Below are 15,079 nucleotides of genomic sequence, written 5' to 3'. Positions count from 1 at the left end.
CAAGGTGAAAAGATCAACCATTGAAAGAAGCGCGTATAAAATCTTTTTTTGTTCTTTTTTTCTAAACATAGACGTGGTGGCGGCGGCGGCGGTGGTGGCGGCGGCCGAGGGAAAAGGGAGGGGAGGGGCGGTGATGGCGGCGGCGGAGTCGGGAAGGGAGTCGGGTTCTTTGTTTTGTTTTGGTGGGTGTGTGGCGATGGCATGTGGAGATGATAGCTCACTGAGACGAGCTTATCGTACACAGTCGACGACTCTGCCACTTTGTTGCTAGGTTGACGTCATATCGGCGAAGGATCTTGCAACAACATTCCACAAATCATGTCATCGGGTATGGTGATGTGTTTGTAAACTTTGAGGTGCAAGGTCTCGTTCCACAAGGCGATCGTGTATTGTAGCCCACTATGACAGCCGTTCGTCTAAGTTAAAAGTCGGTGAGTGGCGATCACCTTAGCGCTACGATCATAGTTTGGAATTCTAAAGGTGTTGGCTGAATTCTAAAGGTGAATCGACATGAACGGGATGTAGGTATATGCCTACGTACTGTCATTCGTGTCTCCATGCAAACGTGGTGTCACGCGTGACGACAAACACACGTTGATCCATAGGATTATTATTATTATTAATTATACCGAGGTGCTGGCACTCGTGTAGGTTGACATGCGCACTGTCATTCGTGTCTACATACACACGTCATGTACTTCGTGTGTTTCCATGCACACGTGATGTACTTCGTGTTGCCATGCAAACGTGATGTCATGCGTGTCTTCAAACACACGTTGATCCACATGATTATTTATCCTATTTAGCATTTTTTAAGGATAGAGAGAGATCAATAGACATAAGTGGTGTTTGACTCGTGTCTTCAGGCACACGTGGTGTTTCACTCGTGTACACCACCATACATACCAACATATTTATTTTATTTTTATTTTGAGACGTACAATTGTGGTGTCACGCGTAGGCGAGGGAGCGGGTGTGGGTTCTTTGTTTTGGATTGTTGTTGTTTGTGTTGGCAAAGCAAGCAGGGTGGGTGTCGATGGCGTGTGGAGATGATAGATCACTGAAACGAACTTATCAAAGTTATCATACACAGTCGATAACCCAGCCACTTTGTTGCTAGGTAGACACCACATCGACGAAAGATTGTGCTACAACATTCCACAAATGACGTCATCGACTATGATGATGTGATTGTAAACTTTGAGATGTAAGGTTTTGTTCCACAAGGCAATCGTATTGTAGCAAAAGAACAATCGTTCGTTTCACTAACAGTCGGTGAGTGGCGATCACCTCAGCGCTACGATCATGGTGTGGAATTTTAAAGGTGTTGCCTGAATTTTTAAAGGTGAATCGACAGGCACACACATGTAGGAATGCAGGGAGCGATCGGTTTCACCTCGGTTTTCCAAACTGGCCCGACCCTTATGTTTCTTTTTCATAGGAAACGTGATGACCAGAGAGTGTCTATACTATTTAAGACACTGTCACCCTGTTTCCTGATTGGACGACAACCCAAGCTTCTGATGGGTAACCATTTTTTATCCTGTTTTTCTCCCTGGGGTGAGCATGCTGATTTCTCCATCCTAAAAACACAACACAATTCATTTTTTCAACTTTTAGAGTGGATCGAAAGGGCTCCTGTTTTGATGGCTCCAAAACGCGACACGTCGATGGATCTGTTTCGATGCCTGGACTGAGCCTCAGTTTTCCAAATTGGTCCGACCGTTGTGTTTGGTTTTTTTCATAGGAAAAAAATGTATTTTCCATGGGAAGAAAAGCACAACTCGGCTTGGGTGCTGTCTTCTGATTGGTCGGTGCTGACTTCTGATTGGTCAGATTTTCGACCAATCAGAGACCTTCTATAAATAGATCGTCTTGTTTATGTATATTTAGGAAGGGCTGACGTTCATCGGGCACTCATCGCCACCATGATGGACAAGCAGAGTACACCCTATCGTTTGGAGAGGAAAGACACCACACGCTCCAGACGGTTAAGAACTGCTAACCATACCTATCGTTTGACTTTCAACCCAGACTACTTGGACACCGTACCACCATTGAACTGCCAGCTTTATTTGACAGGGTGATCGATGACTTTTATCAACAGATGTCTGGCCAGAAGGGAGATCGTATTGGTCTAGGTATCGATCATCCCGCTTTGAACATCCCCATACGGATTCCTTTTCGTCGCTTTGAAGATCTCCATGTGCTAGATATTTTACATGCCGTGGAAAAAGTCCAACAGTCCAACAAAGACCTGAACATCGATGCCACCATGGTTGTGACTTTAGTACATGTAGCAGATCCCGACAGGCTAGGATCAGGCAGTGGCCGTCATCAACTGAAAAACGTGATTGGACTTGAAACCTTTTTAACACGCAAAAGGGGCATTGTATGGATCAAGAACGAAGATCAATCCTGTTTGGCACGGGCCCTGGTGGTGGCACAGCATTATGCCCAGAAACCTAACCCTCTGACCCAAGAATGGACCAACCAGCGAATGAGAATCACGAGAACGGATCGAGTCGACGTTCAAGGCATAAGGGGCACGGGACTTGTTTTGACGCCTAGGCCTGCCTGAAGGTCCCTGTCAGGGCCTGGACGACCTAGCACGCGTTGGACGCGCCTTGGCCCACCTGAATTATCAACTGAAAGTCTAAAGTCAAGAGGTGGACCAGAGACTGTTGTACATGTGTGATGAGGCTCCACCCAACGTCACCGTGCTGCATTTATACCATCAGCACTACGATGTCATCGCTTCCATGCCAGCTTCTTATGCATCTAACCATTACTGCGAACGCTGCGACCACCGTTACGACCATCTCGAAAAACATCCCTGCACCAAGCAATACCGCTGCCACCGCTGCCTCCACTCTAGCTATTGCGGACCTAAGGAAGAGCACGGGATCCCTTGCTTGACATGTCAACGCTGGTTCCCAAATCAACAGTGTTACACCCAACATCTCCACACACCAACCAAAACAAAACAAAGAACCCGACTCCCTTCCCGCCTTCCTCCCTCCCCCCTCCGCCGCCGCCACCGCCCCTCCCCTATCTTCCCCCTCCGCCGCCGCCACCGCCCCTCCCCTCCCTTCCCCCTCCGCCGCCGCCATCACCCCTCCCCTCCCTCCCCCCTCCGCCGCCGCCGCCACCGCAACGTCTATGTTTGGAAAAAGAAAAGAAAAATATTTTATAAGCGCTTATTTCAATGGTTGATCTTTTCACCGGAAACGGATGTGCCGCCATCTTGGATGCCCTGCGCACACCCAACCGGAAGTGACGTCATCAGAGGTCACGTGACCCCACCGACAAATCAGAAGCCAGGAGCGGTTCTGTTGCGCTGCACACAACTACTTTGGTCTATAGTAGAAGCATAGAAGGGATATAACTTGTAATAGCCACTAGGGGCGCTACGATCGAACCCATGAATTCCAGCCAATGTCGGCAAGGGTGGAAACTGGACTTTTAAAATCAGTTAACTCTCTTGCCTCGGAAAGATGGAAAAAATAGTTTGTTATTCGTCTCTCAAACGTTTACCTGTAGGTTTATGCTGAATGTGATGTCCCCAATGTTGTCTGACGTTCCTCGAACATGCACTAACTGTCTGTCTCAATATTGGAAAAATGTGTTTTTTGGAGGACGGAAAATAAAATAATTCGTCCTCCACAGAAATAGTTCGGTTTTCGTTTTACGAATTTCGAATGACGATTAAGGTATAACGAACTAATTTCTATATGCCGTGACGTGTCCATGCTGAATCTAAGTCGTCACTTTAATCTGAATGTCGGTTTCAATTTAATGTTTTTCAGAGTGAAGGGTATTTCTGGGCTGCGAGTCGCGGACGCCTCCATCATGCCGGCCCTCGTGTCAGGGAACACAAACGCCCCGTGCATTATGATTGGAGAAAAGGCGGCGGACATCATCAAAAGCAGCAAATAAGGATAATCTTGCTTCCACATTTTAGATAGATCATCTATCTCTCTCTCTCTCTCTAATTATTGCATATCTATCTATTATAACATAAAATATGTTTATAAAATGCTTTAGTTATCGTAAACATCACATGATGTTCTTCGATGATTGTTTTCAATCTGGAGTAAAAATTATAAATACTTTCCCCATAACTGTTTGTGTTCTCATTCGTGTGGATTTGTCAATAGGACAGCACAAAGAACATCTAATCTATGAGAGAATGAATTCCGTGCCGTTTCTAGCAATATATTCTATCATGACAGGCGAGCCCCAAAATGGGCTTCACACATGTGAAGAATCACAACAAGGTAAAATCTAAACCATTACGTCAAATTCACAATAGAATACATAGATTGTATGCATATAGAAGATCACAATTTCACATACTTCTTTTAAAAAAGGTTAATGTGCCACACTAATAGCCGTTGGATTTGTATTATGCATCCACTGTCTGTGTATAGCCTTCATGACACGATTAGGATGATCTGCAATTTGATGGCCTCAACGGTCGAGACTGGTCTCTGCATGAGACTGTCTGTCAATTCTCAATACTTTTGTTTTTCGGATTGGTGACACCATTGTTTGTTGGTTTACACCACTGGCAGTAACATTTCAGCTGTACGGTCCGGTCTGGACCAGGAAAACCAGTGATTGATATTATATACAACGTTCCACACAGGCGGGGTATATTGGCATGCAAACCATAATCCTTAATATAATACTGTGACGATGCGCTCTATATTTTGTACACATCATATCTGAAACCAATGGACATGCTTGCTCCCACCATGGATGATACCAATATTTGTTGAAATTTGAATCCAATTTGTTGTATGGAAGGCCATTTTTTTGTCATGTTTGTTCCAAATGTAATGAAAGTTGGAAAATATTAGTAGTGTGTCTTGAGATATATGTTCTGTTTTTCGCGATATATTGAAGTTTGACGTTGATCTGACCTTTGCACATTAACCATGCCTCTAATTCTTCTCAAGATCCAGTCTCTGCTCTGTGAATATACTCTTTGTAGAAACCAGTAAACCAATGAAGCTTAAACTTCACTATTTTCATCTCACCAACGATGCCCTTCATTTGCTCAAAAGGCTCGAATCCGATTTTTCATTATTGCTGCTACAGTATTAGCCAAATTGTAAAAGACTATTCATGGCTACTGCTCAGCAATTTTGTTCGAAATGAAACTGGTGCTATTGCATTTTCTCACGATGCGTTTTTGGCCCTATAACCACTCATTCCTCACATTTCCTCACTGTCGAAGCTTAACCTCGGCAGGTATGTGTCTCCTTATCATGACAACAAATTTTGTTTAACATATTTTGTTATGATTTTAGTGCTTTTGTCGAACAATTGGAAATTGTATGGTTTTAGAAAAGCCATTCTCCTGAGAAGGCAGTCTCAGGGTTGGAACATTTGTATGGTGCAACAATGTTTCACAAATATATGTTCATTCATTTCATACTTTTGTCCTCAGTATTCATGCTGGAACTATTTGAGGAGCAACGCCGACAGAAATTTTATTGAGATGCTGCCCTTGTTGACATCTTAAACTGTTGACTACATGTACATATCCATGCCAATGCACCATATTTAGTCAATCAGAAGGAAATTTAACTTTGGCTTATATTGGCGTGACAATACATTTTCTTGGTCGTAAAATTCATTGGATTCAATCAGGTCTGAGGCGTATTTCCTGATGGGGTATTTGAGAAGCGTGTTAAAAACGAGGTTTGGTCCACCATCTGTTTTTCATGTGTGTTCTAACCAGAATACCGATCATATTGCTTTGTGGTAAAAGCCCCAGATATATGTCTTGTGGTTTTGTTATTATGGACAGGACAACCCAATGACTGGAAACGTAAACAACAATCCTCACAATCACTCATGATGACCTGCAATCAGCCAAGTGGCAGAGCCTGACATTCCAGATCCAATTCAATTGCCTGTCTCCAACAGGAATGGGATGCTGGGGTCCTATTCTGAACGAGGCTAATTATTAAGTTTTCAAAGAATGATGCTTTCACTCTGACTAGTCAACCCTTACAGGATGATGTATATATATACATACCGACAAAAAATAAGGGACCTGATGAACGGATAGTGAAGGTGCAATGACGATAAATGACTGGGAGTGTAGATCAATGTGTTTTATCCTCCTCCATACACGCACAACGATGATGATTTAACATAGCGTACATTTTATTTCAACTTGAGAATACCCTTCGTCAGAACACCAACGCCGTATTCCAGCGTGATAATGACAGATTACACACAGCACGATTCACATCGCCAAACCTACACAACAACTACATTCAGGTTCCTCTCGATGAGTTGGCTGGATGGACGTGACAATGTCAACCACAGCCGCTGACTGTCGTACCTGGCACTGGCATCACGCCAGAGCACATACAGCACGGCTCACAACGGTAGTACGACAGGTCGAGTGGGCCACCATTCCCAAAGGTAAAATTAGTACTCTCATCCCTTCCATGAACAGGAGATCGGGTTGCTCAGGATGTGCACACACGATAATGACTTCAGATGGCCTTGAAATTTGACATGCCATGTCTACATCAGCGACTAGTTTCAGCGTGGCAGCGTGTGAAACAAGTAGCGTGTGAAGCAAGTGTGCATTCAGCTGCTTAACGTTGATATATTTAATGAATGTTTGTTTGTTGTTTAAAGCCACACTCAGCAAATTCCAGTTATATGACGGTGGTCTGTAAATAATCAAATCTGGACCAGACAATCCAGTGATTGATATCATGAGCATCGACACTAGCAATTGGGATACGATGACATGCATCAACCACACGATCCGTTAGTCGCCTCTCGAGCGTCTTAAAATTTCACGTCAGTAAGTTATACGTTTGTCATATAAAAAGATGTCGATGGTTTTAGTTTAAGTCACTTAATGATTTTTTATTTAACGCTAGTAGGAGAATATTAAGAAGATCAATGTAAAACATGACTGTTACAGACAAAATGTACATAAAGCAATGTGAGTATATCCACTTTTTTAGTATATACACTATTTGGGTACATCCACTATTTGAGTTTATTCACTATTTGAGAAAATTCACTTGTGATTGATAAACATGGGCTTATGATATTGTCGGAATCGTCTAATTATATCATAAATTCGAAGGGAAGTTCTTCAAGACTAAAAAACATGAGGAATATCAATATAAGAGATTAGTTCAGATTCACCAGAGTATGTCTTACATCCACGTAAATCCATAAGTGTTCCGGCAAGATACTCTCATCTTTTTGCGAACGCATGGTAACATCACTAGCCGACATTGATTCATAAGCACACGCTAATGACATAATCTCAATCGAACAATGGACTCTTAGCAGAAATTTCTTGCTTGCGGTAGGGCAGTACGTGCGTACAATTTTCGCGAACACCGGGTGTCACCACTAATTCTCAGTGATCCAATCATATCAGGCCAATGTATTATGTTTCATCAGACAATCGAGACTAAATATTCTCTGGCGTTGACATGTATATATTAGGAAAGGGTTTTATAGCTTTTATCTCAGGGTCAAGGAATAAGGTGCATCTGTTGAGTCACAGACTAGAGTGCATTCGTGCACAGTTAACACCGGCGCTTGTGTATTCTTGTTGTTGATTGTGACTTTGGCTTATCGATACAGCTGCACTACTTCGGGGAAGGCTTGACGCGTGTAACATCGAGCTGCCTGTTTCTTCAATACGGTAGGAAACACACAGGGCTTATTTAAATTTTCCTTGAGCAAATCGTTAGATGTATGAAAAGGACAATCTTGTTGAGAGGCATAGAAACTGCGCCAAAATGCCCTTGTCTTGTGCACGAGCGTGTCAGTCTGGTATCAGCACAAGACAAGGTCAGCCAAGGAATCCAGTTCATGCTTTAATTTGAAACACTATCTTTCGTAAAAAGACTTCACGTTAAAACGTAGAAACAAATAATGTTGACAGTGCATGTATTTCAAATTGAGTTTCCTTACGTCCTAGTGGTTTGTCTGCATGAGACAAACCGGTGACTAAACACATGAGCAACGATCCACACCATCGAGCAAACTGACCCGCAATGAGCCAGGTCACAGGCCGATACCATCCGATTAAGTCAGTTTCCTAGTCCGGCAAGATATGGGTTTGACAGCTTCTATTCCGACCGAGGCTGCTTATTCAATTGAATGATAACGGGGATCAATAGTATTTATACTTATTTTTAAGTGCTTGGCTTGCAGGAAAAGCAGAAATAATGTAGCCAATTGCAAAGGGGGAACATACTGCACACGATCGTCTATTTTGACAGAATATTCAAAATCTGAATAAAGGATCATGGGCTTTTCAACGACGTCACTGCTGATTGTCGTCAATGTTGCAATCCTTGCTATCTTCGTCGGTGTCTCCGTCTTTCCTGTTGACGACAAAGGAATTCTTTCCCCCGAACTGAGAACGACTTATGACTATATCATAGGTAACATTCATATATTCGTATATTTCTGAAGTTCATCTTCAAATGACTGCTACATTTTGTACACCATCTTTTGGTTCGTTACAGTAATATCAGAACAATTGCTGTATGATATTATAATGTTAATATTGCATTATGTAGTTCAATTGTGGCATTACTGTTTGGACGTCCTAAGCAAATGATTAATTGAAGTCTGTTTTGTGTATGGTTAACACAGTATTCTATTTCACAGTTGGGGCAGGTTCCGCAGGGACTGTTCTTGCGTCCCGTCTGTCCGAGAATGGTCACGTGACTGTCCTGCTGATCGAAGCTGGGGGTGATGACCGGAACCAGAAGACGCTGGATACTCCTCTGATGGTAGCCTTGAACCCGATGGAAACATTTGACTGGGCCTATTTTACCGAACCTCAGCAACATGCACATTCAGGACTAATAGAAAAGGCAAGGTTAACAAATAGGTCTCTGGAAGCACGCACCTCCCTGTTGCCCTATTTTAGTGAAAGTTGAAGTTGCAGTTTTTATCAGATCATATATTAAGACATTCACATGCATATACAGTTGTATTCGTACATTGCATTGGTCTTTGTATCATTCGTGACTGCACATGCCCTATTTTCTTGGTTCTTGGTTTGCTGATTGAGCATGCTCTGTCTGCCATGATTTGAAAGAGCATCACACGACTGTTGTTCAGGAGTTGTTATTTCAAGGTTACAAAATTTATGGCGTCAGTAAAGCTTTCAAATGTTTTATGGTAGACATGTGTAGGGCATTTGAAAATGTGACATACCAGTGACAAAAACTGTGATGAGATTTGATATATTTTACATTGGTGTTCCAGTAGATATCATCTTAAGATGAATTTCAGAGGGGAGCATGGCCGCGTGGTAGAGTCTTGGGAGGAAGCAGCCAGTTAAACTGTATGCAGTATGTCAGAGGGCATCGCCATGACTACGACAGCTGGGCAGCCAGTGGCAGTGAGGGGTGGAGTTACGAAGATGTTCTCCCGTACTTTAAAAAGTCGGAAGACATACAAATTGATAGATTAAAAAATTCAGGTAACTGTAAAAATACATTTACATTTCGCATGTCAATATTATCACCACGTGCAATGCATTGTCAGCTGAAAGCTCGTTCTAGTTTAAGGCGCTTTTAAATGTAAATTTAATGCTACTTTGAAAATAGCTTATGGTGAGGCCCGTGGTCAAGCTCGTTGACTTGGTTGATGCATGTCATCATATCCCTATTGCGTGGATCGCTGCTCATGATGTAAATCACTGGATCGTCTGGTCCAGACTCGACTATTTACAGACCGCCGTCAAATAGCTTGAATACTGCTGAGTGCGGCGTTAAACAACAAACAGACCAAACCAATCACTGGATTGTCTGGTCCAGAATCGATTATTTACAGAATGCCCTCATAAAGCTGGAATATTGGTGAGTGCGGCGTGAAACAACGAACCAACAAAACAAACCTCTCTTAGGTGAAGACAGCTGACTCAATTTCGGATGCATAATCGGATGAGACAAAGAGTAAACATAAAACTAAAAGTACTCTCTATTCGCTGGTGTACACAAACAGCAGTGCTGGGAAGATCAGGGGTAGAAAAGGTCTTCAGCAACCTATGCTTGTCGTAAGAGTCGACTAACGGGATCGGGATTGGTTGATGCATGTCATCGTATCCCATTTGCGTAGATCGATGCGCATGATGTCAATCACTGGATTGTCTGGTCCAGACTCGATTATTTTACACACCACCGTCACACAGCTGGAATACTGCCGATTGCGGCATCAAATAGTAAACTAACAAACAAACAAACGTAAATAGCAGGGGAAGAGGTATTATGAGTCCTTTTTGTTTGAACTGATTGAATTAAATACTTCAAAAATCGCAGTTTCTAAATTTACGCTGCCTTTTCTTTGGTTTCCCGCTTTTCATGATAGTTGACGGTGTGTGAAAGATTTTTGTTTGTAATCGACACATAACGTTTTCTTCTTATTCATCATCATTTTCAAGAATACCATGGCCGGGGAGGTCCACTGACTGTGACGGAAATGAACGCAATACCCGTCGCTGACTACTTCATCAAGGCGGGAATGGAACTCGGGTTCAAGGAAATAGACTACAACGGAGAACACCAGGAAGGCAAGTGTCTGGGCAAGGGAACGTGCGTGTGCGTGTGCGTGTGCGTGTGCGTGTGCGTGTGCGTGCTTGTTTGTCTGTGTCTGCATGCGTTCGTTTTTTGTCTTTCTGCAGTGTGGCTATGTGCGTGTTTGTCAGTTTTGAGTGTCTTTGCTTGTTCCTGAGAGTCTCTGTCTTTTTCCAGCTGTAGTTTGATGTACTCTAAGCCTACCGGCCTGTCTGTCCGGTTGTCAACCTGTCAGTTGTGTGTGTATGTGTCAGTCTGTCAATTTGAGTTTCTATTTGATCTACTATTTAAATGTACGGAAGGAATCGCCTGACTCTCAACAACCTTTGAATTGCATCTGGAGCACCCTATTGATGGAATTCTGCTCATGACGGTTTTGCTTCGAGTATTTTCTTAGTCCAGTGGAAAGGCAAAGGCGCGTTGTAATACTTTGTCAATGCCAACTGTAACTGTTTCAGGATTTAGTAGATCGCAGGTTTCAATTGGTAATGGCGAACGTATGAGCACATCCAAGGCGTTCCTGTGGCCTGTGATAGACAGACCCAACCTGCACGTCCTCGCCAACAGTCACGTTACGAAGGTATTGTACTTTACCCGTCTACATTCCTCTAGGATACGCATTCGTAGATACATCAAACATTAGATCAGTACTGAGTTTGTCCAATTGTTTTCGCCAGGTAATGATAAACAAGAAGACAGCAGTTGGTGTCGAGTATGTTAAAGATGGCCGCCTGTACAGAGTTCGTGCATCAAGGGAGGTAATCTTGTCAGCTGGTGCAATTGGATCGGCACAGCTGCTGTTGCTGTCAGGGATCGGGCCAAAGAAACACTTGGAGGAGATGAAGGTGAAAAATAACTTCTATTTATGCAATTTATGTCACAATTTAAATTAGTATATCGGACTTGCTGTTCTCTCCAGAAACATCACAGATGTAAGTTTATTAGTTTTCATCCAGTATAATGTCACAGTAAACACTGTCCTATTCATGCTATCACCGTCCGTGTATATAGTTGCTTTTATTGAGTGAATATGTTATTGAATAACTCTGCTTTTAACAATATTTTAACAATATTTGGGTAACATCATGGTAGGTTAGCATATTTTGGAAGACACTGACGGAGATCAAAAGGAGTTAGCTCAAATTGACACCGCAGACGCTGCGCGCTTAAAACAGACGTTACATTTATCCCTTGGAACATTTTCTGACAAAGCATTAGATGATAGCAAGGCCAAGGCAACCTTTCAATGAGCCGAATATGACCAAACTTCAGAGATATTCATTTGTAGTGTCTTAATTACATTAGTTTTAGAGTAACCTCCGTGTATGGTCAAGGGTCGCTTCATATCTGCTAAATGGAGAGACGACTGTACGATTCCTACTTTTCCCTGAGCATGTGTTTATGAATCGTTATCAAATAGTGATGATACCAGGTGTTCGTGAAAAGGTGAGCGTATACTGCCAGAAGAGAATTGATCAAGAAAAGATGTATAACGAATAACGACGTTAAAATACTGAACAGTTTTGTCACAAAGGATAAGCGTTAGACTTGAACATTGCACTCTTTTGCAGATTTTTAGTGTTTCAGGAACTACGGTCGAATGCCGCAAACAGTACATCTACGATCATCTAGTATAGTATCATCCATTCTGTAATGATAAATACCCTGGGCCCATTCACCACATGTCTCGGAGGTGATGTTACCACTCCTGCCCTCTGTCACTAACCTATGAGTGTAAATCGATAGGGCGGCTGCTTTTTTGCTCTTTAGCCATCTCATGGGACTGAGTTGTGTCAGATTAAACAACAATTTATTTGTTAAGTGTGAGATTTTGCTCCTTAATTTGTACCTGGAGCGTGAATAAAATACATATAAGTTCTTTAATTACTTCTTGTAGAGTGACATGCCTTCGTCTTCTGTCGTCATGTTGTAGATTACTACTATTGTGTTATAGAACAAACATACAACTTATATTTCTTCCTCATTGTCCCTATGAGGATCCCGGGTTAGAATGGATCCACAGCAATTTATGGTGGTCTTAAGAAGCGACTTACTGATTTACCGACAATTCAAATGCACAAATACGATCAGCTTTCAGCCTCCCTTGTGTTCAACAAGTCTCACTATATGATTTCTAATGCCAGGGAATCAGTAACTTCCATACATTATTAGTACATATGTGCATTGGGCTACTACTTATTATACCCCCCAACAAAATGTCGGGGGTATATAGTTATACCAAGGTTCCGTCCGTCCGTCCGTCCGTCCGTCCGTCCGAAACTTTGTCCGCGCGATTTCTCTTAAAATATTCAGGGGATTCATCTCAAACTTCGTACATATAATCTGTGTCATATGGAGGGGTGCAGTCAAAAGAAACCAATTGTTTTTATTAATTTTCCATTTTTTTAATGATTTTTTCAAACCCTAACGTCCGTCCGAAAACTTTGTCCGCGCGATTGCTCTTAAACTATTCAGTGGATTCATCTCAAACTTAGTACATATAATAGGTGTCATATGGAGGGGTGCAGTCAAAAGAAAAATATTGTTTTTATTAATTTTCCATTTTTTATAAATTTTTCAAACCCTTACCATATCCAAGTTATTTAATTTGTACTACTAACACTAGGCGGGTCAGGGGTATTAGTGAGCCACGCTCAGTTTTGCACTTGTTGTCTTTTCTTTGAATGTGTTTCTGGCGGGTTTGTGATGGGTGTCACTGTTGGGGCCATATACGTTTACCATTCCGCGAACACATAGTATCACCACTCTTTGATGTTGATTCTTATAAACACATGCTTAGAAATTGGTCGGAATCACACAATGGACTATTAAGATATCTTATAACTAAGGAAATGGTTTAGTCGCTTGTATTTCAATGTACAGATTCCAGTTCAAGCTAGCCTCCCAGTTGGTGAAAGCTTACAGGATCACATGTTCCTCACCATGGTGTCGAAAATTCAGAAGCCTATTTCCCTCACGAAACAGAAATTAGAGTCAACCCTTGCTTTAATCAAATATCGTGCATTGAAAACAGGTAAGATATATTTCCCTGAAGGATTTATTCCAGCATATATCCCTAATATATTACCAATTAAGCGAATTTTAATGCGTATTTTCCTGTTCAGTTTAGATTCTATGTAGTCAAACTATTTTTTTTACGAATTCTGTATGTCTCGCACCATCACTTTGGCCCGTCTAAGGAAAGAAACTGTGATGTGGGCAATATATCCATCATAAGTAAAAGCGAGGAGACCTCTTCCATAGTCATAAGATCTTCGCTGTAATTTCAGAGATTCCGCCCACAATATCGTAAAAGTTGTAAAATGTAGACACCAAAGGCCGGAGCTACTCGGATATTGCTCAACATCAAGGGAAAGTTGACCGTTGAAAACATCCCTATTGTCATACAGTTTTGTGAATAACTTTGTTGTGTGTGACGGTTTCATGGGTCTCTTTAGTTCTATTTCAGGATGATAAATGAGTGGAGGGGAATTGTGTATTTGAATATTATTGGTCCATAATTCATGTGTGTTGAGTTTGCCAATACGAGCAGAAATTCCGATCCATATGCTAACAGAAACAGATCAACAAGGAGGGGAGCACAGTTGGTGTCCGTGGGGATACCTCGTTTTTGACAAAACTTTTGATCTCCAAATTTCACATGGTTGGTATCAATGAAGTCAAATCCAGCATTTCATTTATTTTATTCTCAGATGGGAAAGGTGATATGGACTGAAGTATGGTATCTTAGTCCGGAGTAGTACAAGCACACACACGCACACGCACACGCACACGCACAAGCACACGCACACGCACAGGTCTGCTATTTAAGTACAATAATCTTGAACGTATTTTTTCTGCAATTGCTAAAAGTCAAAAGCAAATCGTTTGAGTCCTTGAGAATTGATTTGATTTTCCGCTTCTATGAATAGTTCTGAGAATATAACGAAATTCCTTCCTTGTTTGTATTAAGGATTATGGTTTATCTTTGACATGGGGCGATGGAGGTACATTTGCTGGACCCAGCAAAAAGTTCTCTTTGGTCAGATTTTGAAATCCTGTAAAAAGAGGAATGGGTATTTCAAAATTTTAGTAGTTGTTCAGGTCATGCTTGGCACAAATCGTAAAATACCTTTGAAGATAACCACTATTGGACCATCCTGAACCAATTACAGTCCCAGATGTTCCAGGTATGCAGTCTTTCTGGGTCACCAGACTACTTTGCTCCTCTTAAGATAGAAATGGTGTAGGTTAAGATCAATCCTTTCCGTGTTTTAAAGGAAAAGAAAAAAGTTATAAACATTATAAAATCTTATAAAAATGCAAACATATCTATTAAAAAGAGTGGCACCAAAATATTTCCATCTAATAAGAATTCGACTATGAGGAATTGAGGTATGTGATGCAATCATATTCTTATGAAAGTACTCTTTGGAAGAATCGGACGAAGTAGTTTCTTCAGCCTGGAAGTGTTTCGAGTT

The 15,079-nt window shown here is 41.8% G+C and overlaps 1 protein-coding gene across 1 annotated transcript in view; it reads left to right on the top strand.

The window, feature by feature from the left end:
* LOC124129451 overlaps positions 1 to 15,079 on the top strand; it is a 35,747-nt gene that overhangs the window by 18,106 nt on the left and 2,562 nt on the right. The window contains exons 12-20 of the mRNA XM_048383816.1: positions 3,810 to 3,937; positions 7,645 to 7,705; positions 8,311 to 8,453; positions 8,683 to 8,891; positions 9,316 to 9,505; positions 10,466 to 10,594; positions 11,057 to 11,178; positions 11,276 to 11,443; positions 13,482 to 13,632. Of these exons, the coding sequence (XP_048239773.1) occupies positions 3,810 to 3,937; positions 7,645 to 7,705; positions 8,311 to 8,453; positions 8,683 to 8,891; positions 9,316 to 9,505; positions 10,466 to 10,594; positions 11,057 to 11,178; positions 11,276 to 11,443; positions 13,482 to 13,632 (1,301 nt within the window). The remainder of the gene's footprint in view (positions 1 to 3,809; positions 3,938 to 7,644; positions 7,706 to 8,310; positions 8,454 to 8,682; positions 8,892 to 9,315; positions 9,506 to 10,465; positions 10,595 to 11,056; positions 11,179 to 11,275; positions 11,444 to 13,481; positions 13,633 to 15,079) is intronic.

The sequence above is a fragment of the Haliotis rufescens genome, unplaced genomic scaffold (genome assembly GCF_023055435.1).
Source record: "Haliotis rufescens isolate VD_foot unplaced genomic scaffold, xgHalRufe1.0.p SCAF_5, whole genome shotgun sequence".
NCBI classification, from domain to species: Eukaryota; Metazoa; Mollusca; class Gastropoda; order Lepetellida; family Haliotidae; genus Haliotis; species Haliotis rufescens.
This window is presented reverse-complemented; position numbering and strand designations above follow the sequence as displayed.